General features: G+C 40.0%; 1 protein-coding gene across 1 annotated transcript; it reads left to right on the top strand.

Moving 5' to 3' along the window:
• On the top strand, positions 1 to 26,133 carry Dus1 (Dihydrouridine synthase 1). The gene is made up of 7 exons (XM_065227523.1): positions 1 to 228; positions 523 to 693; positions 998 to 1,157; positions 24,675 to 24,870; positions 24,934 to 25,182; positions 25,240 to 25,714; positions 25,788 to 26,133. Exons 1-7 carry the CDS (start codon positions 1 to 3, stop codon positions 26,007 to 26,009), a joined length of 1,701 nt encoding a protein of 566 aa, XP_065083595.1. The 3' UTR covers positions 26,010 to 26,133.

Genomic DNA, 26,133 nt, shown 5'->3' with positions numbered 1-26,133 from the left:
ATGGTTACCAACAACGACACCAGCATCCAAACCGAGCATCAACAGTCAGTAACAGCAGCAGCAGCCGGACCAGCGATGGATGTGGACTGTAACACTAGCAGTACATCCGCAGCCCAAGTCCCCGAGGCGTCATCATCAGGTGTGGTAGGGACAAACGACGGCAGCAAAAAACCAAAACTGGAAGGATTTCAGTTTTACGAGAAAACTCTGGGCTCACCGAAATATGTGGTAAGTTCTGTTACTCTGTAATAAACGTCGAGTGATTTTTATTGACTTTCCCTTGCTTAGGTTTTGTGTGTTCTGTATGCTACAATAGACTTGTTCACCGGTAACAGTTTCTCCTGAAATGTGGAAATTTATGCGTTGCCGGCTCACAGGTCTAGTTTCCAAGTTTCCCCGTAACTTTCACTAGTAATAAATTCACTGTGGCAAACATTTACCCACCCTCTGACAGGCCATCGTAATTACTGTTTTCATTGCTCACCCACATTTGTCTCACGATAACTGCATCCATCCCCACAGGTGGCCCCCATGGTGGATGCCAGCGAACTGGCGTGGCGTTTACTGAGCCGCCGACACGGTGCCCAACTGTGCTACTCGCCGATGTTCCACAGCAGCTGCTTCAGCAAGGACCCCAAGTATCGTAAGGATTCGCTGCAATCGTGCCCCGAGGATCGACCACTCATCATACAGGTAAGCGCACCGGAACACGTAGGGTTTCCCTCGATTGACCAGCCGCAGCGGGAATTGTGAGCACAACACACACGTGCTGTGCGACAATTACACTTTGGTACAAAGTAAAACAGACCGTCCACAACGAATGCTTGTTATGCTCAATATTGATCAAAACGAATTGGTCCCCCTTCTATGGCGAATAGCACCGTTCGAGCGTAGCCAGATTTCGACTAATAACGGTCCTGTTTTACTACCCTCTCATCTCAGCCACAACAGCTCTGTCACATTTATTACAACTAACAGTCCCTTCCCATTCCTGCAGTTTTGCGGCAACGATCCGAAGGTACTGCTGGACGCTGCCCTGCTTGCTCAGGACCACTGCGACGCTATCGATATCAATCTGGGCTGTCCACAGGCGATTGCCAAGCGTGGCCATTACGGTGCCTTCCTACAGGACGAATGGGACCTACTTAAGGAAATCGGTAAGCGTGAAATTCGATTTTACCCACACCCACCCCAGCTTTCGGTACAGGATTATTTGTCGTCGTCGAGTCGCCGTAAATAGAATTGAGTTGTTTATGTTTGCAACGTGTGTGTGTCCCCTCTTGTGGCACGTTTCTCCAGTCGAACTGAGAGGGAATTTCGAATGTTTCCGCCCATTGCTTCATCAGGGGAAATTCTTCGACAATTATGAGACAGGAAATAGCTATGCGGGGTCAACTTTTATGGTTAAGTAATTTTCCCTTCCACTCCGTTTTGATATTTCTATTTATTAATACGCGAGTAATTAACATTTATACTTTGACCTCGGGAGTCTTTTAATAGCACTCCCATTACAAGTGCCTAATCAAATAATGCTTTCCTGATTGAATAATTTTTCCATCATCCATCATCACTAAAAATCGCCACAGAACGTCAATAAAGGCCTTTGGTCGTCGTCACACCTGTTCCGTAATAAACCGCAAAAACCCAGCTGCAGGGTTTTATGCCGGAAGCCAACCCATCAATCTGGCTGGGGATGGTGGTTCGGTAAATGGTTCTTGTCATACAACTTTATTGGACATCCTTGTTATTTATCATGGATAAACTTCCTCCCGCTCGGTCAATGCTAATGCACTGCCACGCGAGCCACCAGCACCGGGTTGGTGCTGAAGGACGTCTTCCTGTTTTGCGCTACACATAATTTTCTTCTTCTTTTCGACCATGGCGCCAACAGCGCATTAATCCTTCATCCTTCATCAGATCTTCCTGCTGTTTACGGTACAAGGCGATCAACAAGTTAAAAGACGTTAGCAGGGTTCTATCCTATCCCATGAGCGGATCAGAAACCATAGCAGGCATTCCATCAGGCACGTATGTGTATGTGTAAAGAATGTACACACCAAAAATTGGGGGGGAGGTAGCTCATCGATTCTTCCGGTTCGCCTCCTAGCATCGTGCTATAAGGTACCAGGCGATAACCAGGGTAGTTGATCGATAGCTCGATGACATCATTTCGTTGGCGTCTGCAATGGGAAATTCTCATAGCAGGCGTTGACGATGGGACGTTGCGAGTTGTTGAATAGCAACTATCGTGGTAACTCACCGATTACCTGTCGATCTGCCAAATTTGGAAAGACGTCTGCATTGAATTGTCTCATATAATAATATTCCGCCCACTATATCACAAGAAATTGCGAGTAGCTGAGTGGAATGGAGATAAGTTAAGCATTGGGTACAGGACCAAGTCTCCCCTGGGTGGTGCCAAAAGATGAGCGCAATAGAATCATCAAGTTGCCATAAGGCACGGAATGAGACTATTGCATGGCTGCGTAGTCAAAGTCTTCCATTCGTTAGTCATTTCAGGTGGATTAGAACAGGTTTGGATTTTTCAGATATAAGATACATTCATACCATTGGCATTTGGTATTTGAGATAAAGACAGAGACAGGATGCGGAGGGCCCGCTTAGGGGGAGCGTAACCCATGTTATGGCTTCCATTTATTAAATAGTTCAGATAGGCTGGAAATGATAGGTTCATGGTGAGAAAATGTACCATATGGTGCCCGTTCACTGATCATTGCAACGTTGATGATTTCCTATAGTGACACATATCACCTTCTTAATGCTTCAGTATGCCTCAAACGATTAATTCTTAGTTGTTAATAGAACTTCCTTGATGAAATCGGCTGCTTCATGCAGACTGAGCAATTCTGATTATAGTGTCAGATTTGTTCTGTATACAGAGGAACTGGGAGGGCTTATTAGAAACTTATCACCAATAAAATAATGATCTTCTAGTAAATTTTGCATTTAATTTTATTAATATTTTATTTTATTTAAGCATATTATTTTTGTTACAGTCAATTTGCATTAGCATACAAGAGATTTAATATTACTTGCTCGTTTTCGCGTAAAATAATCAATATTTATCTTACTTGTAATTACCTTTGAAAGTTTTTTTTAAGTTTTTTTTTTTTTTGTGATCTGAAAATTTACCCAGTTTGGTTAGAAGTTTCGAAGCTAACGCATGTCCACAGGCCTAATAGAAAGATAGGCAGAACAAGTGTATCATTAAGAATGGTTGCATGCAGGGTTGCTTCCACTCACTTGCTATAGATGGGTGATTTTCGGAGTTTTGAATTCGTTAGATGTTGTAATGGAGATTTGTGCTGTTGGATGCGGGTGGAGATTGGAGGGCGGGTGTTTGATGCATAGAGCCTGTCAATTTCGCTTTCAGAGTGTCGCAGTCAGCGGTTTTATGATTCGTTAGCGCTCGCGATTCGTAGAATCGTTGATTGTGACTGCAAGTGGATTTGAAGGGTTTTGTGTTTCGGACGCTTGTTTTTGGCCTTTTCTTGTGTCTAACATGTGCAGAGTATCATTATAACGTCTACTGGTTTTGAGATTCCTGGTGGCGTGAAATATATTTGTGAGAATATCTTTTTGAGATTTTAACAGTCACGTTTTGTTTGTAGTTTATATTTTATTTATTCATGTAATTATCGTAAATAATAGTTATTCAATAATAGATAGTTCATCCATATATTCGTACTTTGACGCGAAGCGCTGTGGATTATGAGATGCTCGATGACCCTGGAGGGATCGATTTTGCTTACTGAGCAGAAAATCATAGATTTAACCCCAAGCTCTTCAACAGCACAATAAATCGCCACCATCATGTGTATATTTGATATTAAACATTAACCTTGGAAACTATTTGCATATCAAGCGAAAACGTAGTCCTGTATTGTCGCGAAGCGTTATGGTTCTGAGATGCTCGATGACCCTGGAGGGATCGTTTTTGCTTACTGAGCAGAAAATTATGGGTTTAATCCCAAGCTCTCCGTCATGACTCTTAAAATTCATTATCACTAAACAAAATTAATATGTTCTTTCGATAGCCGGCTATCGAGAGATTAAATAAACAACAAATAAACAATACATACTTTTGGTTGCATCGCCAACTTGAGGTGAATCCTAACCGAATACCCTACCCAACCCTCCAACTCCGTAGCACTTATGAGGGTGTCGCTAAGTCGGTGGCCTCTCGTTAAGTAAGTACTACATCAACATTTCCTTCCTTATCCCTAGTTATGGTAAAGATGGGCGTGGCCGGGAATAGCGACAGTCATGCTTCTGTTACTCTTGTTTAGATTGGAACCAATGTTTACTCCTCAGCATTATTCCTGAAAGTAGTCTAACTGAGAATTTCAGAAGATACGTGAGTGTCGCTAGTATCCAATCTACGAAGTATATCATAACAACGCTAACGCTAACGCTAACGCTAGAATGTACACACCAAAAATTGGTCAAAACTAGGGTTGGTATCCTCCATTGTTCGCAAAAATTGCTCATTTGTTAAGATCTCCGCACTCACTTGACGAAACATGGTTTTTCTTGAAGCACCTAATAGAAAAAGGGTTTCAGCTTTCCATTATAGGTACGTAAAACCAGTGTTGTGAAAATATCAAAAGATCTAACAAAACTCCCCGGCTACAATTCTCACCAAACTGTGTTGAGTTTGAGCTTCAACATTTTTACTGTACATCCGAACACGAAACGAAACTTCCATCACTGCTGGCAGCAGTAACTTTGTGTCTGCCATCTGTGAAGCGTAAAGAAAGATAGCCAACTATGCTTTCTCTTTCTAAGAAAACGATGTGCAAAGGAATCATTTTTGTGGTAAGTCAACTCGTGGCTGCAATTTTACATGTTCTGAATAGTCTCGCAATATCAAAGGAGCTTGTAAAAACAATATCATGCTTGATATATTATTGCAATATCATGCGTGATATTGGGAGCCCTTGAGAGCGAAACAAAATCATTTGAGTGAGGATTATGCCATCACTGCGTAAAACACAGTATATTTTGACTAGGGGAAATGACGGCTTTGGCATGACAGACTATTTTCGGCAACACAAATTGAAACACTATTTTCACTGGATTTTCTTACGAAAACACTTCGCTGAATGCATGTAAACGATTCTTTATGCTTTCAGCTTCAATTTGACTATATTTTTACCACTTAGAAAAAGCAATCTAGCAAGGTTTTCTTGAAATGCAACACCCGCACTACAAATTGTAGCTGATTTCGAGTTGCCGATAATAGAACAGCAGATTTACACGCAGTTCAAATGGAACGGTTGCCGAAGAAAAACTGGTTGCCGACAATACTCGCTCTCACTAGAGAAGATTGGAGCTTTGTAAAAGCGTTTCAAAACAGTTTTTGACAATTCTTTCGACTGAAATTTTTAGAGCAGCTGGCAGCAAAAGATTGTAAACAAACCAATACTGCATATATGTGCGTTCCTTAGAGAAAAAGGCTATAGAAAGATGGCCGCTGCTTAGGTTGCCGAGAATACGTAAATTCCCCTATATGTTTTAGTATTACTTCTGCGTGAAGTCAACGATTTACATAGTTGAAGATGCTAATTTCAAATAACAGACTGTAGTGGTAATTTTTATACGATAGATGGAGTAGATGAAAGCATAGAGTTGATAGTTCCGTTAGAGTACGGCCGTGTGAAAATTGCATATAGATATTAGAATAGCGAGCTAGGACAACTTTTAAGGAAGGTACAAATCGGTTTTTTCATCTCTCTTTACCAAACTCCCCCTTTGGAGAGGGATGGTGAGGGGTGTCCCCCCCCCCTGGCCAGTGGTGGCGGGGGGGGACAACTACAGTATATTTATTTTTAGTTGAAAAGCTGTTCTCATTTGTTCGTCACAAAAAGGAAAAGAAAAATAATCGCTTCTTATTTCGGAGTCTCATTGGTATGAAATCAAATAAGGTGATTTAAATATTCTATGCATGTTTCCAGTGAACTCTTATCCTACTCTATCAATTGTTTAGAGTAAAAACAAGTTTCATCAACTGAAAGAAAAGTTATTAACAAAAGAGCAATTTCTGTTTAAAAAATTAAGAGGTTGTATCCAAGACACGACCATAGATTTGACGTAGGATTACGGGCTAGGTATAAATTTTCGGCGACTGTGTTAGGGAAACCACTTTTTCCCACACGCCTCGTTTTCTGATGACAAAATTGCGCATTTTCGTGCACAAAACGCACGGAAATTGGATTCCGAATTCCGATTCAGAATTGGTTTGTTCAATGGATAATAAAAAAAAAGCGAAATTTGATTGGAGGAACTTCTTGCTAAAGTAAAATAGTAGTAAAATTCTTCTTTATTTTAATTTGTTATGTGGTTTACAATTGCTAATACAGGGCAAGAGGTTAGCCAGAATGGCTCTTCATCTTTGGTGAACTTTTTGATATTGTGTTGTACATGTTGTTTTTTACTGTGTAATGTTTTTCAATTTTCTTCTTGTGAAGTATGTTGTTTGAATGTATTAATTTGTTATTCTACCTACTTAACCTAACTTAACCTAACGTGCCAGATCCCTGACGATCTGCTGATCGGATCGCCTACAGCAATCTCTGAACCTTGCGATGGAGTCAGCTCTCCGTAACTCCAGTGTCTGAAGACCAGCCAGGTGGTGAACCTCAGAATTTCATTCATTTTTTTTTTTGGTGCTCAATAGTTCAGAATTTTCTCACTACACGACGCTAGTATACACGTGAAATTCTCATATAAAATATCTCGAGTTCCCAACCAGATAGAAAGATACTGTCTTCGACATAGTTGTTCAGGACATCAAGGCCTTGTCGCAGGTGAACAGTAGTTCAGAGTTTTCTCACTTCGCGGCGCTACTATACATGTGAAATTCTCGCATGTAAAATATCTCTAGATCCAGATAGAAAGTAAATGTATTCGGCATAGTTTTTCAGGAGGTAAAGATCTTTTTGTTGGGTGCCAATAATTCAGAATTTTCTCACTATGCGGCGCTAGTATATACGTGCATTTCTCGCATATTCAGCTCGAGATCTTGATCAGCTAGAAAGTTGCTGTCTTCGGCAAAGTTGTTTAGGAGGTCAAGACTTTTTGGCTGGTAAACAGTAGTTCAGATTTTCTCACCACGCGGCAAACTTTTCGTTGAGATCCAGCAAAATAAAATACCGAGCTGCTCGGTGGTGCCCATCTCGGCAAAAAAATCTAAGTGTGTAGGTAAATCCAAAGTCATAAAGAAAACTCCTGATAATATGAAATTATCATCTCTTTCATTATAAAGTTATTCCTACGCTGCTAGGAGTGTGACGTCGAATTTATGGTTACATACACCTTATCCTAAATCTAAACGAGAAGAATCTACTCAGTTCGTCTAAAATGTGTAATGTAATGTAAAATGTATAAAATATATACACACAAGTTAGCCAGTCGAGCCATAAAACTATCTACGTCGTGAGATTGTTTTACCCAGTTGTCTGGAGAAATTTCCAAAATCGTAGCGCTGAGTACCTACACTCCCGATCATAAGCTTAAATACACCCCCAAAATACATGCAAATGTGTTTTGTTCAAAGCTCTCTCATTTTTTGAAAATTATATTGAGGAATTTGCTTCTTCGTATTTTCATTCAAAATCTTTCAAATGTTCTAAAAAACGAAAATTAGACGTAAAATGACAAAGATATGCATTTGCATGTTTTTTGGGGGTGTCCTTAAACATATAATCGGGAGTGTACGGTTTTATAAATTTCTCCATTCAACTGAGCAAAATTGCCTTGCTCTCTGAGTTAGTCTCGTTGTCCATGCACACGTAAATATAGAGATTTTTTTGTTCTAGACCCCTCGATAAGACACTTTAAAATTAGCCTAAAATGAAAGGGAGACTGTAAACATTCATTTGGTGGAAGTTTCAGCGATATTGATCTTTTAAGATAATGTTTTCCATCTGAGATACGTATCACCACTAATTTATCAGAGGTATACAAGTGGAACGACTCACCCCAATTTATGTATCCACAAATCTTCACCAGTAAAAGAAATCCAGAATATATTTGTCTTATATTAATAAAGTGTTCTTTGACTAAATGTTTAGTATTACTTTTGCGTGAAGTCAAAGATTTACATAGTTGAAGATGCTAATTTCAAATAACAGACTAAAGTGGTAATTTTTATACGATAGAAGGAGGAGATGAAAGCATAGAGTTGATAGTTCCGTTAGAGTACGGCAGTGTGAAAATTGCATATAGAGAGTAGATAGCAAGCTAGGACAACTTTTAAGTAAGGAAGCTGCAATTTCCAAACCTACGACTGGATGCCTTCCTTCAAATAACAACTGAAGTGCGGTAAAAATCGGTAGAACTGTTTCAAACACATCGTTGGTACTTGAGCGGGTCGGCGTTCATATCTTTTTGGCAGTGGTGGCGGGGGACACACCCCTCACCATCCCTCTCCAAAGGGGGATGTTTGGTAAAGAGAGATGAAAAAACCGATTTGTACCTTCCTTAAAAGTTGTCCTAGCTCGCTATCTACTATCTATATGCAATTTTCACACTGCCGTACTCTAACGGAACTATCAACTCTATGATTTCATCTCCTCCATCTATCGTATAAAAATTACCACTTTAGTCTGTTATTTGAAATTAGCATTTTCAACTATATAATAAAGTGTTGATTTTAACAGATTTGTAGAAAAAAATTAAATCGATTGGCTTGTTTCGAATTAAAACCCATCCGCTATTGACAGAGTTATAAGTGGCCAAAACCTGACCACTTTTCGTAACGCGGTCAATTTTGGTTATTTCTTAAATTGCACCTCCAATATGTTACTGAAAGACATAATCCTACGTCAAAATTATCACGTCAACCCTGATCAAAACCATCGAGCTCCTATTTTTTCCGAGCGCACACAAATTTAATTTTAATTTTCCTTGAAAATGGTGACGTAGGACTACGTGGTATTATATTCTTCTTCTTCTTCGCATTTCAAGCTTATTGCATATCGCATATTAGCTTATTGCGTGCTCCCAACTTAGAGGTCTATATGCACTTCCACAGTTATTAATTGAGAGCTTTCGATGCCTGTACCATTTTTGCATTAGTATAATTGTGTGGCAAGTCCAATCATACTTCTATGCCCAGGGAAGTCGAGAAATTTTCCAACCCGAAAAATTCCTAGATCGGACCGGGAATCGAACCCAGCCACCCACCTCCAGTATGGTCTTGCTTTGTAGCTGCGCCTTTACCGACTGAGCTAAGGGAGGCCCCGTCTTGAGCAAAGTCCAGCATCAAAATGCCAGCAAGTTGAAATCAGGTTTTGATATCAACATCAAACTGAAATCATAATTTGATTTCAGTTTACGCAATTGATAAATTTGAGGCCTAATTTTGTTTTCATTTTGCTGTACATTTGCTCTTCAAAAATATGTTGTTGCCGGTTTGTTTTCATTGCCTTAGCATAGCAAATTGAATACTTGTTTTTTTATCAACAGGAAAAATGGATATCAAATTTAGTTTTCAGTTTGCTCTTACTGATAGCAAAAATAGTTTTCAATGTGATGTCACAGGGAGATTTGTCTGCTCTCAATTTTGATATTTAATATAATGCGAAATAGGCTAGTGAAGCCATGATCATCAAAAGAGGAAATCGATGAAGAGAATTGACTCTCACCCCTCTGCTTCGTCAGATGTCGTCATAGCAATGAACACTAGCATCGCACTGCTTTTGGTTCTTGGGTTACACTTGCTGGTTGCAATTCTGCTGTTTGATATTTTCGAAGGACAATCAAAAAAGATTAAATTACATTATTTGTAGGGATACCTAAAAGTCCAATTGTTAGATTTACGATTAATCGCAAAGATTTGTCCAGCTATTCGATTAAATATTTATCGAATTTCAATTATTCGAGCGCGTAACCGACATCCCTTCTTATTTCTATTCGTTTGATTTAGCGCTGTAGAGAAAATAAATAAAAGTACTAATTTTTCTGAACAGGCATAGAGATGAATCATGACGTGAAACAGGATCATAAAAAAGTGTTCAAATGTTAAATACTAACGACTCTCTGATGACAGTGTTTGGGAAGCAGCATATGCATGTACATAATTGGATTGCTAGTTATTTCGACGCTTTTGTACAATCCTTGACATTTACCACTTTTTCAATATTCGGAGATGAACCAGCGTCTGGCTGAAAATCTCCTTAATAACGACAACCAACCAACTTTTCAATATAAGAAATATTTCTGATCGATTGGTGATAATTTTTTTGAAATTGGTCTAGGGGCAGATGAGTTATTAACGTTCAAAATCTTTCATGATTTCGTTACATGTTCCATTTTTGGTTTTCACTAAGCGTACCCCCATATAGAAATCACAGACGTAGCCCAACATCAAAAGTATGACTGACTTCACTAGTTTCAAACAACTTAATTACTCGGTGTAGTTTGAGGATTGCTATTCATTTCAAATGTTAAATAGAATTGCGAACTTGTGGTTGGTGTTGTATTTTTGCAAGTTTGCAAGTGTGGTTGGTGTTGTATCTTTGCAAAAATTATTAAAATAAAAGGGTATTTCGATTATTTTGGGCCACTGTGTTTCGGTCGCTGGAGTTGTCGGTTCTGATTTGGGCGTTGACGATATGGTTCGCAAATTTTACTCCAGTTTGAATAGCATCAAGCAAGTTAATTTTTAGCATATCAGTAATCATGTAGATTAACGATTTCTGTAAAAATTCCATTTTAGAGGCAGTAATGCTACCTAAGTCAAAATCATTGAAATTTCTATTGACTAGAATTTTGATTTAGATTTCTACCAGCTGCAATAGCAGCATAGGTAGCCCCATTAACTTACTGAACATTGTTAGCAGCAGGTATAGATGAAGAATTTGAAGTAGGGTTAATGTTTTACCTACGGGAATTTGTTCCTCGCTGACCGTTGTTAACAGTAGAGAAATTAGTACCTGTTCGGGAACATGTAGCGTTTTCTACCTGTCGCGTAGAACGAGATTGTATGATTCATTCCCAAAAATTGGATTTGTGGTTTTCACCACAATTTGAACATTTAAATTTCTTAGGATCTTCCTTCACATGACAGTCATGGGAGAGAAATCACCACAATTCATGCATTTAACTGGCATGTAGCATTTTTTGTTCCATGACCCCATCTCTGGCACTTCATTTATATGAAACATTAAATACTGCAACGCATAAAAAAATCATGTAAAATGTTGCTTGGCGTGAATTTAAACGATATTTCATTTAAATTTAAGCGTAATATCGCATAAATCAGCAACGTTGAATACAAGCATGTAATCAATTTCGTTTTTATGCCAACTATAGCTTGAAATTAAACGAGAAGAGATTTTACGCGACAGTTAAAATTCAAGTTTTTTTTTCTGTGCACGGGAGAGTCCACCAGGGCCACTCGATTGAAGCGAAATGGATGGGGAGAGTGGAAATACCAACTCCCTGTATTTAACATTTCGTGAATAAAGGGCGGGCTCTTCTCCCCACTAATTGGAGCATCATCCTGTTTTTGACCGGTTGTATGATAGGAGATTTTCACTCATCCCGTGGATGCACGTGGGCGATGTTGCCCACGGATTCATGGGTTATCTGTAAAATGTTGGGCTTGACCGATTTAGTAAATCTCTTCTTATTTGATGATCTTTTTTCAAACTGCTATATGTTGACGTCTCTGAGCCCCCTGAACCACTAACAAGCGTGGATCAATTACATCCGCCATTCCAAGTTCTACTGCAGTGTTCTCCGCCCACCAGGTTTGAAGAACTAAACGACGACAGAGAGTTCAACTTCAGTAAAACTGACTTTGCCGCTCTGAATCTGGCTCTCTCTTCCATCGACTGGTCCCGACTGTATGAGTCTGTTGACATTAATGAAGCAGTTGATGTGTTCACCATCACCTTGCACCAGTTGTTCCGTGAACATGTCCCTCCACCACGTTCTCGCCCATCACCGCTATGGTCAAATAGCCATCTCCGACAACTCAAACGTGAGAGAGCAGCAGCACTGAGGAAATACTCGAGGGACAAGAACCCCTTCTCCAAGAGAAATTTCTGTGTTGCTAGTAACAGATACAAAAAGTATAATCGCTTTTTGTATGCTAGACATGTTCGTCGGTTTCAATCAGATCTCAAAGAAAACCCGAAAAGATTCTAGACGTTTGTTAACAACAAAAGAAAGGAAAATGGCCTTCCAACGAGCATGTTCCTGGGAGACGAATCCTCTGACTCTATTGATGGTATATGTAACCTGTTCGCTGAAAACTTTTCAAGCGTATTTGACGAACTTATGGTGGACGAAGATCAAATAAGAATTGCTCTTTCGGATGTTCCAGCGAATGCTCTCAACTTCCGCGTAGGTGACATGTGGATGTGCTCACAGCTCTGAGGAAAATGAAGCCTTCAATGTCAGCTGGACCAGATGGAATTCCTGCTACCGTTCTAAAAAAATGTGCTGAGAATGTCTGTGGGCCCTTGAGATTTATCTGCAATAAATCACTTTCAGACTCTGTATTTCCCGATAAATGGAAGGATTCGACAATGTTCCCGACGTTCAAAAAAGGAGACAAAAGAGATATCGCAAATTACCGTGGAGTAACATCATTGTGTGCTGGGTCGAAGCTGTTGGAGATACTGGTGTACAATATGCTAATTCGTGCTGCTAAGATGTACATATCCCCGGATCAACATGGTTTTTTTCTTCCAGGGAGATCCACTGCCACTAACTTGATTCAGTTCACATCTAGCTGCCTTCTAAGTATGCAAATGGATTCCATTTATACGGACTTAAAAGCCGCATTCGATCGTGTCAATCACTGAATCCTGCTCGCAAAACTCGAACGCTTAGGAGTTGAAACTCGGTTTGTCAAATGGATTGAATCTTACCTTATGAACCGTCGTCTTTGCGTAAAACTTGGCACTTTTGAGTCGCACACTTTCAGCAACAGCTCAGGAGTTCCACAAGGAAGCAATCTTGGACCACTGTTATTTTCCCTGTTTTTCAACGATGTCTGCTCTCTCCTACCAGACGGGTGTAAAATCTTGTATGCAGATGATCTAAAATTGTACTTGATAATACGATCTATAGAAGACTGCCAGAAGCTTCAACAGTATATTGATCTCTTCGAAGGCTGGTGTGACAGGAATCATCTTGTTATAAGTGTGAAAAAATGTGCCGAGAAGCATTGGAAAGAGTCACAAGCATCAGGGATCTTAGAGTGGAGCTTGATTGCAAAATGACGTTTCGGGATCATTACTCCAACATCATCGCTAGGGCTAACAGAAATCTGGGATTCATCTTCCGCATTTCGAAAGAGTTTCGTGACCAGTACTGCTTACGATCACTGTACTACTCCTTTGTACGTTCCGGGCTAGAATCTGCTTCTGTCGTGTGGAGTCCTCACCATGAGGTCTGGATAAAAAGGATAGAAGCAGTTCAATCACGATTCGTAAGATACGCGCTCCGGTTCCTGCCTTGGAATAACCCAAACGATTTACCACCGTACGAGAGTCGCTGTCGCCTGCTAGGAATGACAACTCTGGAAAGCAGGCGAAGCCAACAGAAAGCAGTATTTGTTGCGAAGCTGCTGTTACGAGAAATTGACGCTCCCTACATACTCTCTCGAATAAACCTTGGTATTACACCCAGACAACTCCGTCAACGGCAGATCTTGAGGCTTAACTTTCAGAGGACCGATTATGCTCAGAATGAACCTATTAGGGCAATGTGTGTTGAATTCAACCAAGTTTTTTATCTATTTGATTTCAATGTTAGTATTAATGTTTTCATTCAACGACTTCGATCAATGCTATAGTGTTTAGGGTGCCTAGTGTAAGTTAATTCATGTAGATCGTGGTTTGTCCGATGAATAATAATAATAATAATAATAATATTTTTAAGAACAATGAGGCAAATGTGCTGAAATATGCTGCTACCAAATGTTAAAACCACCAGTTAAAACAGAAAATTGATTGTTGTTTGCAATATAGTTGACAATGCCTTACAAAGGTTTAAACCAAACGAAAATGGTAGAGAATGACACAGTGCTTAAAAAGGTGTGCACCATTTTCAAGAAAATAATTTTATTAATTGGTCATATCTTTCTTACTTCTGTCAAAATGAATCTTCGAATCACTGACTTCTGTCAAAAGGAGTTTTAGAATCTATTAGAATAGGCAGTTAAACGAACTACTCCTTACAGTGGTTGAAATAGAAGTGAAGATTTTATTTGCTAGTTTATTTCAAGATTGCTTTGATTGTTACTTTGATCTGAACGCCTACTGCTACTAACAGAATCACCATATACTGACAAAGCATAGTTTTAAAACAAGACAAATTACTGAAAAAAGGCTTCGTTCAAAATCCAATTGACTTCTACAGCAATGACCCGATTTTGTAAGCCCCCTTTTTGAAAATATTGTTCAATGTCCTACGAATGCCATGCGCTTTTTCGGTTGTCTTATTGCATTCAAGTTTACCTTGCACATCCATCTTGAAGATAAATGAAGAAGATTTGAAATTCCGCTTATGTGAAATTATTTAACGATAAAAGGCTAATGCGCGGAGGGACTGAAAAATCGGGTCAATACTGTATATGTAAAGGAATTGCTCATCTAAAAATAAGGCCTACACTGAAAAAAAGTTTTCACTTAGTTTCTATTAGGAACACACATAATATTTTTCCAATAACAAAAATAATGATTGTTATCTGAATATCACACAGCACAAGATATTCTATGTGAGAAATCATATAGATTTCATTGGACACATAACGTTCATGTGATTTAGTGGTGCAATTTCCAATTATGGGATCACATGAAAGTTATGTGAAATTCACGTGGATATTTTCCACTGGTTATGTGATTTATTTTATGAGTGTAAATTCGATGGTGCAATGCTCTACATTGCTTCAACTTGATATCTATGTATCAAGATAGGGAAAGTAGTTTTGGACGGGTCTGCTGCATTATTTTTTGAAACGATTCTTTCCTTGACCCATTTTTAGCGTGTACATTCTTCATACTGTTTGCTTATACCTTTTAGAATGCCACCACTTTTTCTTCCTTGATGGTACAGCACAACGGCTAAGCATATAAGCTCCCAAGCTTTCAAGATACAAAAAGTTAGCATGAAGGATTTCCCCCTTTTCGCACCCACAAGCAGGTTCAATCTATACCTCTAACTTTATTTTTTGATACACTAAAGGAGAATCCCAACACGCACCGTCGGTGTCATGCCACTTTTGCGGTGGAAAAGCTATTCCCATCCATTTTCTTCCCATGGAAGCTAAAGGTATGTACTGTCTCTGTCACTAAAGGCCTCTAATAAAAGTATGGGCGACTGTCACAAGAAAACTGAGAAATGCTGTTCCAATCGAACAAGGTAGTGCATTTTGAAAATTCGATTGAAACAGCTTTTGGCAGACGAGCAAACTTTAACTAGAGGCCTTCAACTTACACTCGGTAGAGTTCAAGTTGAGCAATGTTTTCAACTACTGTAACGTCAGTTATTTCTTAATGCATATAAGTTACTTTTTATGAGGGTGAAGGCTGTTATATTCTCCTTATCTATTAGATCATTTTTAAATCAATGATGACAGGAACCTAAACTTTAAACAATGAGGCTTATTCTGCGCGGCGCCTGAGGTGAGGTGACAATTCTCTCACTCGATTCCGATAGTTGACTCGGGTGACGTGAGAGGTTCATTTCTAGGTGAGTGACAAAGTGAACTACAAGTGACACGGTGTTTATTGAGAGAACTGTCAATTCATCTATGATTTTTGCAAATGGTGGATGCATTCCATCATTGTTTAAAATATCGGTTTTTTATATTTTTGATTACTGCATCCCTGTTATAAATTATCAGTATTTTATTTCATGTCCTTAATATTTTTCCGGTTATTATTACGTATAAAAACAACCACTTCAGAAAAGAAAAAAACGACTGATAAAACAACTTTTAATTCAAGCCTTAGGCCCGTTACTTTGTGATTTATTACATGTTGTATTACATGTACAATTTTTAATTGTTTTGCGTTCGGGATTGGAACGGACGGCAAGTTTGACAGGTATCACAAATGACATCAAGATGCATAACCTTAGTCGATTTGATTCTAACTAGTTTTTAATTGGGCCTTTAGATTCTAATTGGTGTACCAATAGGGAAACCAGTTTCATAAAAACCCGTAAAGCAGGCTGCGTTGACCCATCTAAATCCGGATCTTCGTCCCGGGCTGCACTGCACAGTCTCACCGAAACCATTCCAGATGGAACCGGCAACGGCACAAGATCTCCAAAGTCTGTACTCGTTGTTCATATTCAATTTCCATGGCATGCAGGAACTGGATTCCACCCTGACGCTTGTGAACATCCAGGTGCCACCCGGAAACCCATCAAGATCCTGCACGAATTTGCCACTCGCTCAAGTGAATCCATCGGAAATACAAAACTAAAGGGTGGAACCTAGGGGTGAGACAGCTTTTGATAATGAGTAATATTGGAGTAAATTTTGAGTAACTCTGAGTAACTCGAATTGCTCAATATTCAATGCACGGTGACATAGCAACCTGTTAGTTCGACTGCATTCCACGATTGTCAAGCAAAGATGTTTGATGAGGAAAATCTACGTTCATCATTTAACAACATTACATACCGGATTGCCATCCGTGTGGCAGCCTGCAAAATCTGTGTATGCTTATCATTGGTTAACGATGATAATAATTGGATTTTCAAGTGAATATGGAGTTGACATAATTTAACGTATTTTGTTTATGCACATTTAAGATTAAAAATGTGTCGTGCCTCTTACAAGTTTCACTTCACGTGGCATCAAAGACTACTGCTTTGTGATTCCAGGACTGTATTGCTGAATGAAAACTGAAGTTTTTGATGGTAGTTTTCCTCTTCCTTTGCATCGCGTTTCACTGACAACTTTGGGGAGAAATAATCATTGAGGAGTTGCAGTTTTCACAGTCACATATCACATATAAAAATTTACTGCTCTATCAGAACAATTCAAACTAGAATTCGCAACTCATGTTAACTGATTTATATAAGTTAAATCACACATTTGAAGTGGATTAAACTCTTAATCTTCATTGAGTTTGCTTGATTGGTCAAATCTTGAACTGGTTTAAAACTAGAAAAAGGTCTAATCAAAACTTTTCCAATGTATGATCATTATGAGAGCCAATGCCAAAACTGCTAATAGCTAAATGCTAAATTAACCATCGACAGAGCACACCCTTTGCAACCCGTTATAAAGCAACCCAAATAACGGTTTCGTTTCTCCGGATCATATCGGAAATATCTTTTCATGATTTGTAAACTTTATTGCCCACGATAGTAGAGACCACGCATATAATAGTAATTCATACTGAAAAGAAATACACACGGATTAATGAGTATTTGATGCAAGAATACAAAAATTAAATACTGTTAGGATCAGTCTGACAGATAATGTATGTTTATACTGATATAATTTTTAATTTCTTGACGAATGTGAGACTACTTTGATCACTTTTTAGTAAATATGAGTTACTCAAATTTGCTCGTTGTGAAAATATTAACTCTGAGTACAGCCGTCTTGCCCCTAGGGTGGAACGGTCAAAAACAGGTTAAATGTAATTAAGTGCACACTGATTATGTTATGTTATGGTTTTTGTCCTTGAGTACGACTTGGACGTTGTTGGCGGTATACCATTCCTGATCCATTTTCCCGTAGTGACAGGAAGCGAGGTCTGGCCAAAACAGCACGGAATAATTAATTAATTTAACTTTATTAGGGAGGCTTTCAGCCTTGGGCTGGTTCGCCTCCACGCAGCACGGAATAACCAACCGGTGGAAGCTAAGGATTTTGAATTTGTTCTATGTTTATTTTGATTCGCTATGAAAGTTTGACAGCTAAAATGAAGAGTTCGTGGATTTTACTCTGTTTCAAGGGGTGCATCGATTAGCTTGGGACCGAAGAGAGTACCAGAGCTGAGCCAAAAAGTCGAGCACGTTTCTTCGGGACCTTCTGGTCTTAGAGTTACCTCTATGGAATAACTGTGTTTCTTCAAAAAAGGCAACAGGCGTTTTTGTAAACATTCCTTTGCATAAATATCTTTGTTAACAGTGCCAGTTGTCACGGAAATTCCGCTTTTCAGCCCACATGTGCAATTCGACTGTCAAACCAAATATTTTTTCGGGAACTTTGACAACTTTTTCTGCTTAAACGTATCTTGAACCTGTCCTTTTCCGGTAGCCGTGTAAAACTCTTGGCCTGCTTGAAATCCGCCTTCACCTATGTTTCATCGTCCATTATGACGCAATCAAACTTGGTCAACAATGTCGTGTACAACTTACTTGTTTTGCTTATCATATCGATTGGGTGTCGCTGTAACCTTGTATGTTGAACAGGTCGGCTCGTTTCTTGGCTCTTTGCGCTGTTGTATGCGATACCCAACAAACAATTCAGAGTCACCAATAAGCATATATATTGAATAAATGCTGTATTACAGTGTACAATGCTGCATAAAACGAGAGTTGTCGAATAATGTGCTGAAAAAAGCTCATTGAGATCGACAGATGCACATTTATTCCACTGTTTGCTCTGATTAATTTTCTTATTAAAAGCTGTAGACTGTCTTCCCAATTTAACGCCAGAAGTTTGATCTAATAACAAACAGAATATTTGTAATTTGCAAATTCATAACAGAGCAATTACTGATCTCGTGTAGGTTGTTATTCGGATCAGTCTGCTGGATGTCTTCGGCTAGTTGATCTTGACATTCGTCCAAACCATTCTCAAATCTCCCAGTTTCCAATGATGATTCAGGGGTGCTGCAAGATGTTTTTGTTAAACGAAATCTTTCCATGTTCTTGAAATCAAATGGTTGAAGACCGATCGATCGCCATCCATTGATGATGATTTCTTTTTGAATGACAGCATCATTTGTCTGTTTAAGCCGAGGGGGGCGACACATCTAAATCTCAATTCTAGATTCTCGAAAAATCTCACACTAGCGAATCAATCTTCTAAAAATCTTCTTTCATTTCTCGCATCTACTTGCTTCGCGCATCATCTTTTTGCAGGAAATCTCCAAAATCGTGATAAATCTTCTTTCTATCTACTCAGCGTACGCGCAGCTAGCCACAGCAAAACACAATATTTCCTGCATCGTAGATAGAGTCGTCCCCCTTGGTTTAAGCAGCTTCACAAATGCAATTTCATTGAACATTTTCTCTGTATTGTCACATTTCCACTTCTGGTACAGCTCGGTGTATTTTGCTTTCAGCGGGCCAAACATCTAGTACTTAGAGAATGTGCATTGAATTGGGATACAGCACCACTAGCTTCACGTCATTCTCGTAGCACCACCTATACAGCTTCAACGAATGGTGACCAGAGTACCCATCCTCGACGATCACAATTGGACGCTGAATTCCCATTTCAATGCTGGGTGAGGGTTCAAATGCTGCGTGACAAAGAAATAAAAAGCGTCTCCTTTCATCCAACCGGATTGCGCCTGGTTAAATCCAAAGTTGGCACCAACAGCAGTAGCAGCAGCAACAAGATCACTCAACGAATATTTAAATGTGATCAGTGGCGGAATGTAACTCCCATCTGCAGCAACAGCATAGGTACAAGTGATGTTTTCTTTCGGCTTGCCACGCTCAACGTTGTAAACAACCTTCGCCCCTTTTCGTGCGTACACTTTCTTTGGCACTGGATTCATAACGTAGTTGGTTTCGTCCACATTTCACCATGAAGCTGGCCGATCCAAGAGGTACAACATTTGTCCTAGCTCGAACTGGCTATAAACGTACTCAAAATATCGTTCAAGTCGTTCACCGGTCAACCCCGCGGATGCTCTTCCAAGTGCTTCTGGTGTCCGCTTTGAGGTTTCAGGATGTCTCCGGAAAAACTTGTTCAGCCATCCTGTCGATGGTATTCCCCTTTTGAAAATGCTGCCTTGGAGGGATGCATGTTCAGAAGCTGCTTCAGGTATCTCCTTTGTGGTTTTGAGACATCCGGACGCTGCGCACAGAAGAATCCAATCGAAGCACTTAAAACTGCATCTTTTCCAAGTCGCTGGGGATGATTTCCATTCAATTTGTCGCTTAAAGTTGATTTCGGGATGTGATACTCATTTCAAGTACCTACGGTGGGAAGAGGACATGATTAATTGTTTATAAAAATAAATATCAATCTACCATTCTTGTTGAAGCTCACTTTGGTCATCTCTTCGTCGACTTCGTGCGAAATTCTGTCGCATCAATCATTTACCATATGCGCGAGTAAAATTTTGATACGATGTTCCTCTTGCTTCGGCTCCATTTTGACAACGCCAATGGCCATAACAAAATAGAGGCAACATTCCCTACACACACACCTTCAAAATGAGGGATTTTTTAAGTGCACGAGTGAAAAAAAATACACCAAATTTATGTCGACCAATTTTTTACCGTTCCACCCTTTATGCTGGTGCGAACCCGTCCATTTCACGATACGCATTTTTCCAAGAGCGCCGATTATTCCGCTTGGTCAGCTACTAGAAGCTCAGCTATTCCGGTGGGAATACCCGGGAAGATAAGTTCCCGATTTGAATTACCTTTACACACATAATACCTGGCAAGTTTCCCTTGCTACATTTTCCATAGGTTGGTTTATGTTCCGCCAATCGAGGTAATCGAGAATCTGGATCCAATCAACACATGACAGCCCGATATTTACGAAATTAAACATTACTGAATTTAATTTAACAATGCACTAGTATGCCAGAAAAGCGTGATGGACATGATCATAGTACTGATACAGATGCAGAGGAAGCTGGCATAATGAGGAAAAAAAGAAAGATTCCAATGAAGACGGATGAAAATAAAGACTGGAACGTGCAAAAGTTGGTCGACAAAAAAATCGTTTCTTTCAGTCAAAATTCATTTCACAAAAATCTTCTTATTTTTCTTTTGGTAGTTGAATTCATATATTTAAAGGAAAAAATGATCGTTTATTCTTTTGGTTTGCTAAGTCCGAACTGCCGTGCCTTCCGCTTAACCCCTTTCATTAAATTTTGCACAGTGGTATAATCGACCTTATTCGCCGCCGAACGCCAGTTAGATTTAAACTGCTGCTCGTTTTCCATGGATTTAAGTTTTTATAAGATTCCGTTTTACCGAGGCCCAATATATTTCGATAGGGCGGAGTTCTGGGCTGTTGGGAGGGTTGCGGTCTTTGAGTATCACAACCACGTTGTTCGCATCGTACCACTCGATTGCCTTTTTCCCATAGTAGCAGCTCGCCAAGTCCGACCAGGACAGCACAGGTCTATTATGTTGGTTTAGGAATGGTAGCAGCCGCTTTTCCAGGCACTCCTGGAAGTAGATCTCTTGATTGATGGTTCCCGTAGTAATGAAAATGCTGATTTTTAGACCACACGTCCATATGGCCTGCCAGACGAGATATTTTTTCGGGAACTTCAATAGTTTGCTGGTTTTGAAAATTTCGGCCACTTCCCTTTTTCCTGATGCGGTATAAAACTCCTGTCCCGGAAGCTGCTTGAAATCCGCCTTCACATAAGTTTTGTCGTCCATGACGACACAGTCGAACTTTGTGAGCAGATTCGTATACAGCTTTCGGGATCGCTGCTTTGCGACGTGTTAAGTTTGTAATCTCGGTTCGCCACCTTCACCTTCTTAAACGTCGACAACCCGGCTCGTTGCCAGCGACGTCCCGGATGGAGACGTTAGGATTCCGTTTCACCGCCACCTTCTTCGTCGTTGCTGCCACGTCCGGATTACGATTGCCGCCGCTTCCAGGTTTCCTGGCGGTCGATAGACGCTCTCTGAACACTTTCAAAACGTTTGTCACGGTCGATTTGGCCACATCCAGCAATTTTGCCAACTTCCAAATGCAGCATTTCAGGTTTTTATGCATTTTTAACAGAAATACACCAATATGAAGTTGACCAATTTTTGCACGTTCCAGACTTTAATAGTAAAATAAATGTTCGGAATATGTTGAATCACCAGATTTGATTGTTTATTCAGGGTACGCGATATTGACACAATACTAATTTAATAACATCGAAACGAAATAACCGACTTAATAACCCCGGTTCAGTTGAAGATCTTATCGGGATGGAAATCTTAAAGTTAAGTTTAATGTGCTGTAATCGTGACGCAGTGCCTGCGGATACATCGTATACTCGTCTGATTTAACAAAGCATAATGAACGTACAATTAGACGAGTTAATGTTCCTATGGATTCGGTATGAGACAGGTAACCTGCGATTATTTAGAGCAGACACACAATTCAAGCTGAACATCGATTCTCTTCGTCGAAGTTCTTTTTCGTTAATAACTAGAGCACATAACCGTTTCTTGATGTGTTCGTCTTATTAGATGCTAGATAAAAGCTTCTTTTATCAATCTGTGTTCTGAAAATACATGGGAATTTCTTTACATGGCCGTGGGAATGCACAGAGAAAGTCGACGGAGAGAATCTGCCTATGTTACTTGGACCTATTTAATCGAAGACTACAAATCAAGAAGACTGGCAACTCTGCCAAAAATCAGGAGCCAGTAACGGCAACGCCTCTTCTGAGCAAAAGTGAAAGCTGTGTATGATGGTGTGTGTTAATCCACGAGTGCATTCACACACATAGGTAGAAATAAGTAGCAGTCAATTATTGGTTTTGTTATGATTGTCGTAAAAAGTGAAACTTTTCTTTCTTTGCTTTATGCTAACAACGATGCTAAAGGTATATTTGTTTTGGAAATTGAAACTATGGCAATAATGCCATTCACAATGATGGTGGGACTATCTCAGAATTATCTTCCACTTTTCCTAAGCTCTTTAGGGATGCATTTATCGGCATTCGTATGATGCATTAGTAAAATGCATGTCCATTCCGTATGGCTTTTGCACCTGACCACAACAGGGGGAGTTACGTTGTGACGCTCGGCAACTTGACACAGTACTCGCAGACCATTTGAATGTTACTGGCCAATCCGACACTGTTGTTATCATTGTGTGGAAGTGTTCGGTCGATTCCAAGAATTGTTAAAGCATACAGAGGATCACTATCCGGTGGTTTCATGTTCTGACAACATCTTAAATGGAAATATATCCTTTATCGATACTTACCGTTTGGGATTGTAGTCCTTCAACCTTTCATTTTCATTTTCTCCAACATTAGATCCTGCTACGCCTTCCGTTGGAGCGTGATGTAGGTACCGGATCTTTCTTCTTTTTGAATCCTTGAATTTTCAGCAGCAACGGAGTAGGAAGCCGCCAATTCCTAGGTATCGATCCGAGTTTCAATCCTCTACTTGATCCACCATGACAAGTTTTTCGGTTTGGAGTTGGAAAACCACCGGCTTGATGTGATTAGGATACAAATTGCCGTGAAATTTTGTACAGCAAAACCAAAACAACAATGAGCAGGCGTGGAAAATCATTCACATTCATTTCATGCATTCATTTACATTCATTTGCCCCTAACTTTTTTCATCAACAGAATTCCGCAAAATGATGTATGGAGCTTTTGTAGGTTTTGTTATTAGCTTTAACTTTTGTGAAAAACTCAAATCTGTATCTCTTATGCATCACGAATTAGAGCGGGCAGAACTCGTCACTGTTTTTCAGTGAATGTAAAATACATTCACTGAAAAACAGTAGTGGATTCTGTTTGCTCTGGTTCGTCATGCATAAGAGATACGGATTTGAGTTTTGAACAAAATTTGTAGCTAATAACAAAACCTACAAAAGCATTTTCCTGAAATGTACGAAGTTGTCTGAATAATCTCTTGAAGATCTTTGAACTTTCCCGATATTCGGAACTTCTCTAAAGATATCGTTATTCCCCAAAGTTCTTTAAACTTCTCAATAAATTAGAGTTCTCTGGACTTCCCTAAAATTCATGGAGCTTTGCTTAAGCTCTCGAAGTTTTCCTAATATTCATAATTATTCTCGATATTATATTAGCTCTCGATATTTCCCCACGGTTAATGGTACTTCTTCAAAGTGTTCCTAATTTTTTGAATTAATGCAAATTCATAGACGATCACTGAACTTTGCCCCTTGGATATTTTTACAAGATTGATCAATTATTCAGAAGATCTTCTAGATTTGTAGCTAATAACAAAACCTACAAAAGCTCCATACACCATTTTGCGGAATTCTGTTGATGAAAAAAGTTAGGGGCAAATGAATGTAAATGAATGCACGAAATGAATGCAAATGATTTTCCATGCCTGACAACGAGTACCGTGTTATGATTATTCGTTTCGGTGACATTAGGTCACACACACAGTCACTGTTAATAAGCGATCTCACTAACACTTGGCCTCAAAGTTCCACTTTTGATTGTCAAAGCCGCTGTTATCAGTGACGTTTGACATTTGTATGGGCGAAGGGAATAGTTGCCAGTCTTCTTGATTTGTAGTCTTCGACCTAATGCAACGTTCAGCTTGAATTATACTAATGCAAAAATGGCACAGGCATCGAAAGCTCTCAATTAATAACTGTGGAAGTGCATCTAGAACACTAAGTTGAGAGCACGTAATAAGCTAATATGCGATGAGCAATAAGCTTGAAATGCGAGGGAAAATAAGAAGAAGAGTCTTAAATTAATGTTGTTCCCTATTTTCTCCCGATATCATTCCAGTAACCACCCTCCACAAAAACCTCAGCGTACCGGTGACGTGCAAAATACGTATCTTCGAAGATATTAACAAGACCATCCGGTATGCCAAAATGCTGGAAGCTGCCGGGTGCCAGATGTTAACCGTTCACGGAAGAACCCGCGAACAAAAGGGACCCCTCACGGGAATTGCCGACTGGAAATATGTTAAAAAGTTAAAGTAGGTTCTTTCCACCCCCACGACTGAAAGATGAAAGTTAAAACTGTTTCTTTATCCCAACAGAGAAATCCTCAACATTCCAGTGCTGTCCAATGGTAACATCATGTGCGTCCAAGACCTGCACCGCTGTATGGAGGAAACCGGCGTGAATGGTATCATGACTGCCGAAGGCAATCTGTTCAATCCGTTCCTGTTTGAAGGAGTAAATCCGACCGCTTGGAGTGTTGCTTACGAATATCTGGATATTGTCGAACAGTATCCAGCACCGATCTCGTACATTCGGGGGCATCTCTTCAAGATTATGCATCATTTGTAAGCCCTCTTGTATTGCTGTAAACTCTCCCAATAACCACACTGTAAACATTCCAGAATGAATTTGAATACGAACGCCCCGCTTCGGGAGAGAATGGCTCTATGCCATAGCGTAGCCGAGTTCCGAGCGATCGTCAAAGAGCTGGACGACAAGTACGCTCCATTCCACGAAGGTCGCCAACAGTGGACCGGAGAGGAAACCAGTCTACCACCGACGGAATCCTGCGACGAGTTAGACTACAACCTGTCCCTGCCGCCATGGTTCTGTCAACCGTACATCCGTGCCCCACCGGAGGTGCACCGGCAGAAACTCCAGGAAGCCACCCGGCTGGCTTCCGATCCCAACCGCGAGAAACGTCAGTTCTACGACCCGGAAGGGAACGAAATTTCCCGCAAGAAAATGAAGAAAATGAAACGCGTCCAGAGAAGACCGAATCGGGCCGGTCGCCTTCCGGGGGATCCGAATCGAGAGCCGGGGAGAAGATTCGACGAGATTTGCAAAAATGAGAAGATTGAATGTACTAATCCGATGGTAAGATTTCACAAAGACGACAATTTTAATCACCAGACTAATGACGGACGCGATTTCCTCCTTTGCTAATCAGGGTTTGAAATGTGGCCACCGGCTGTGCCGCGTCTGCTGCAAGAATCAATGCTTTCACGGTAATCAGGATTGCGTTGGACATAAAATTTTCATCAAATCACGTCGAGACAAAGCGAGGACGCTCACCGAAAAGGAGAAGCAAGCTGCCAAAGGTAATGAAGACGGACAGTCACCGCCGGTGCAGCACAATGGCCAGCCGGAGAAGATGGATGTTGAAAGCTGATATTATTCAGGTTGAAGCGGAGAAGGTAGGGGTGTTTGTTTTTGTTCTTTTCTATTTTGATGGATAATGTTGATTCAATCAACGGAATAAGATGATTAGAGAGTTAAATGTTTTAAACGCAAAA

This window comes from Ochlerotatus camptorhynchus, unplaced genomic scaffold, assembly GCF_037179485.1.
Source record: "Ochlerotatus camptorhynchus isolate MF236.1 unplaced genomic scaffold, CSIRO-AGI_Acam_v1.1 ptg000274l, whole genome shotgun sequence".
NCBI classification, from domain to species: Eukaryota; Metazoa; Arthropoda; class Insecta; order Diptera; family Culicidae; genus Ochlerotatus; species Ochlerotatus camptorhynchus.
The sequence above is the reverse complement of the archived record's forward strand: the minus strand, read 5'-3'. Positions and strand labels throughout refer to the sequence as shown.